Raw genomic sequence first — 3,130 nt, forward strand, 5'->3', positions numbered from 1 at the left:
CTGCGCCCTGGCCGAGTGGTTGAGGTTGGCTTGGAGGATCCGGACCGGGGGCATGAACTTTAGGCCATGTCCATGGCCTCCCCCAGGCCGGATCCTCCCTCCATCGCAGAGGGCGATCTCGCCCGCAGTGCCTCAGACGGCGAAAGCGCCTGCGCATCTGCCGCCGGTCGATTGACCGGCGTAGACTCGCCCGAACTCGGGGTCGTCACGCGAGCCCTCCTCCCCTGCTTTGGCGGCGGAGGGGCACATTTTTTGGCCCCGAGCCGGTGGTCGGCTGGCCTGCCCAGGTCAGCACAGACCGGGCATCGCATGGGCGCCGTGCACTCACGTGCCCGGTGGCCCGCACCGGCGCACCTGTAGCACCGGTCCCCGCGGTCCGCCTCGAGGGGGCATTTCTGCCGCACGTGCCCGAGCTCCAGGCACCTGAAGCATCGGAGGGCTCGCGCGGGCGAGGCCTCCACTCGGGCGGACGACCAGCCGACGAGCAGGCGGCCAGCCGCCAGGAGGGCCCTCATGGCAGCCGCCGGGCAGCGGAGCCAGACGGTGCCCAGCCCGGACCCGGAACGCCGGATGATGCCGGTTTGGACCCTGTCCACCGGGCACCCGGTTACCGCGGCAACTGCCGCCGCCACGCCGTCGGCAGTGACAGATTCGTCCAGGCCGCTAACCCGCGCCTCGGCGGATTTAATCGGCCTGGACACCCTCACGTCCGTGCCGGCGAACAGCTCCGCCAGGCGACCGGCCAGGCGGTCCGCCCCTGCAGCGCTGTCCGGGCCCGGGATCTCCAAAATGGAGGACCCGGTCTGCCCCTTGCGGTACCGGATGCTGGTTACCCCGACATCCCGTAACCGCACGCCAGCGACCGCCTTTGCCATGACCTCTGAGTAGGTCATGGCGCTGCCCGGGGCGACGGTGAGGGATACCGCCGCCGTCTTCGGCGCACGCGCCGGACGAACCTGCGGCCCGGCCGGAGCTCCACGGCGAGAGCGTGCCGCCCCCGCACGCCTCTCCTTGCGTCCGAGCACCTTCGACCATGTCTCAGGTGCCGGACGGGTCAGGGAGGGCGCGACAGGCGCAGGCGCAGGCCTCGCCCGGGACGCAGCCGGGGCAGGCGCGGCACGTGGCCGGTCTCGGCCCGGCGAGGCCGGAGCAGGATGGGCAGCGGCGCCACCCGCTTGCTTCTTCCCGCTCCTCTTCCTGCCTCTCTTCTTTTTCGCGGGCTCCCCGCTGTCTGTCCCGGAGCGGCTCCCCACCGCCGAGGGGCCAGGTTGGGAGGGACCCGCAGGAGGGCGCGGCGCGGTCCGCGGCACCCGCTGCGGAGCCCCGCTCGCGGCGGCCACCAGCGAGACCGCCCCCAGGCGCGCCGCGAGGCGCACCTCCATCTCGCCGCAGAGGCGACGGATGAGGCCCTCGGCGTCCACGCTCGGCGCGAGGGTCGCGCCGCCCATCGCAGGCTTCCGCGACGGACCGGCGGGCGCAGGCCGACTCGACCTCGCCGTCGAGGACGCACTCGGCCGCGAAGGGGGCACCGGCACCGATACCGCCGGATCGACGGGCGGCGGCACCGACGGCACAGCGGCAGGCGCGACCGGGCCTCGCGCAAGCCGGGCTTCCAGCTCCGTCACGCGGGCCCTGAGCTCGGCGACCGTCCGCTCCAGCTCCACCTCCCGGGCCGAGGTCTTGACACGCTTCGCCTGTTCGACTGCAGCGTGTCTGATGGTGGCCGCTGCAATCCGCAGCTGGCGCACCATCGGCCCCTGAAGGTTGTTGGAGCATTTCGCAACCCTCAGGACCGCCTCCGAGCTCTCGAAAATCCGTGAGCCCAGTTCGGCGGTCGGCGCGTGGCGCATCTCCGCCGCCAGCTCCTCTTCGCACTTGAGGGGCTTGCAGGACCTGGAGATTCGGACGGAGGACACTAAATGGTCCGCGACGTCCATCGCCAGGCGCTGCTCCCTCTCGCTAGGCTTTCGCTTAGCGTCGGCGAGGCCGACACAATCCCCAGCAGTGGGGGGTCGACCTCGCTTCCTCCTTAGCGGCGACTGCAAGGAGCGCACCGACCACACCGAGCTGTCTGACCCGTCGGAGTCAGCGCCGGTGCCGGACGCGTCTGCAGCCGCCAGGAGGCGGCCGGAGCGGAGCTCCCGCCCCTCCACCCTCTCAAACCGGACGACGGGCTGCGCGAGAAGCACGTCCTCGCGCACCCTGACGCCGGAAGACGCCGCAGCGGAGGAGGTCCCCGCTACAGACGTCACTTCACCAGGCGCATTGCTGAACCCGGGGGCCTGGTGGCCCACCCCGGGGTTCTCCCAGTCGTAAGATAACGACGCGGGGGAGCCTGGTCGACTACTCCTCACCGCACCGGTACTGAGGGATCCGACGCCCTCTGCACCGTAAACGCTTAATCCTCGGTTGTCCATGCTCACTTTCAAAGCACCCCATTGCGGGTGGGCGCCGTATCCATGCCTCCAAACTTGCCATGTCGTCAACAGAGGATCCGCCAGATGCCAGCTCACCGCGTTCGCCCTCCGCATCCAGCAAGTCGGTTCTCGCAAGCGAGCGCCGACTCCTGAAGCGGAGACCCAGGAGCACCACGAGGAGGTGCGGTGAGTGGACTTGACCGGACGCAGCCCGCCGACTTCGCCGAAATTCCCCGCCCAGGAGGACGCCGAAGCGCCACCCTGGTGTAAGGGAATATCAGCTAGGTCGTGGTTTTTGACCCGACCTGGAGGTTTGTGGAAGAGGCATGGTGACCTCAACCAAATGCCCCAGTGCCAGGAAAGCGTGCGCCCAGCCTCATGCTCCCAGGTGCATGACCTACCGTAACCTGACCCAGGCCTTGCTTAACGCCGACCTCCTTCAATTGAGGGCGATAGAATGGGAGTATAAGGAGCTTCAATGTGTATTTCAACGGGACCAAAGGAGCTAGACGGTTCACCACCCTGCTGAGAAGAGTGAGAAGCCGCTTATAATTCTAGAAGAAGGATACTTAAAAAATACTCAGGGTTTTTTTGGAATTTAGGTGCTCAGAGGTTGGATGATTAGTTGAATTGACAAGAAGGTACAAATGGAAATTGAATGAAGCATTTTTAATGTCTGATATAGTTTGATGTAAGAAGGAAATGTAATTACT

General features: G+C 67.1%; 1 protein-coding gene across 1 annotated transcript; it reads right to left on the bottom strand.

Moving 5' to 3' along the window:
* Positions 1–59: 59 nt before the first annotated feature.
* Positions 60–2,531, bottom strand: LOC128882276 (translation initiation factor IF-2-like). Its single transcript, XM_054133856.1, has one exon. It carries the CDS (start codon positions 2,529–2,531, stop codon positions 60–62), a length of 2,472 nt encoding a protein of 823 aa, XP_053989831.1.
* Between the last annotated feature and the right edge of the window lie 599 nt (positions 2,532–3,130).

This window comes from Hylaeus volcanicus, unplaced genomic scaffold, assembly GCF_026283585.1.
Source record: "Hylaeus volcanicus isolate JK05 unplaced genomic scaffold, UHH_iyHylVolc1.0_haploid 8470, whole genome shotgun sequence".
Taxonomy (NCBI): Eukaryota; Metazoa; Arthropoda; class Insecta; order Hymenoptera; family Colletidae; genus Hylaeus; species Hylaeus volcanicus.

Excerpts from the sequence above, each read along its gene's own strand:
- LOC128882276 (XM_054133856.1), bottom strand. The coding sequence starts at position 2,531 with ATGCGGAGGGCGAACGCGGTGAGCTGGCATCTGGCGGATCCTCTGTTG.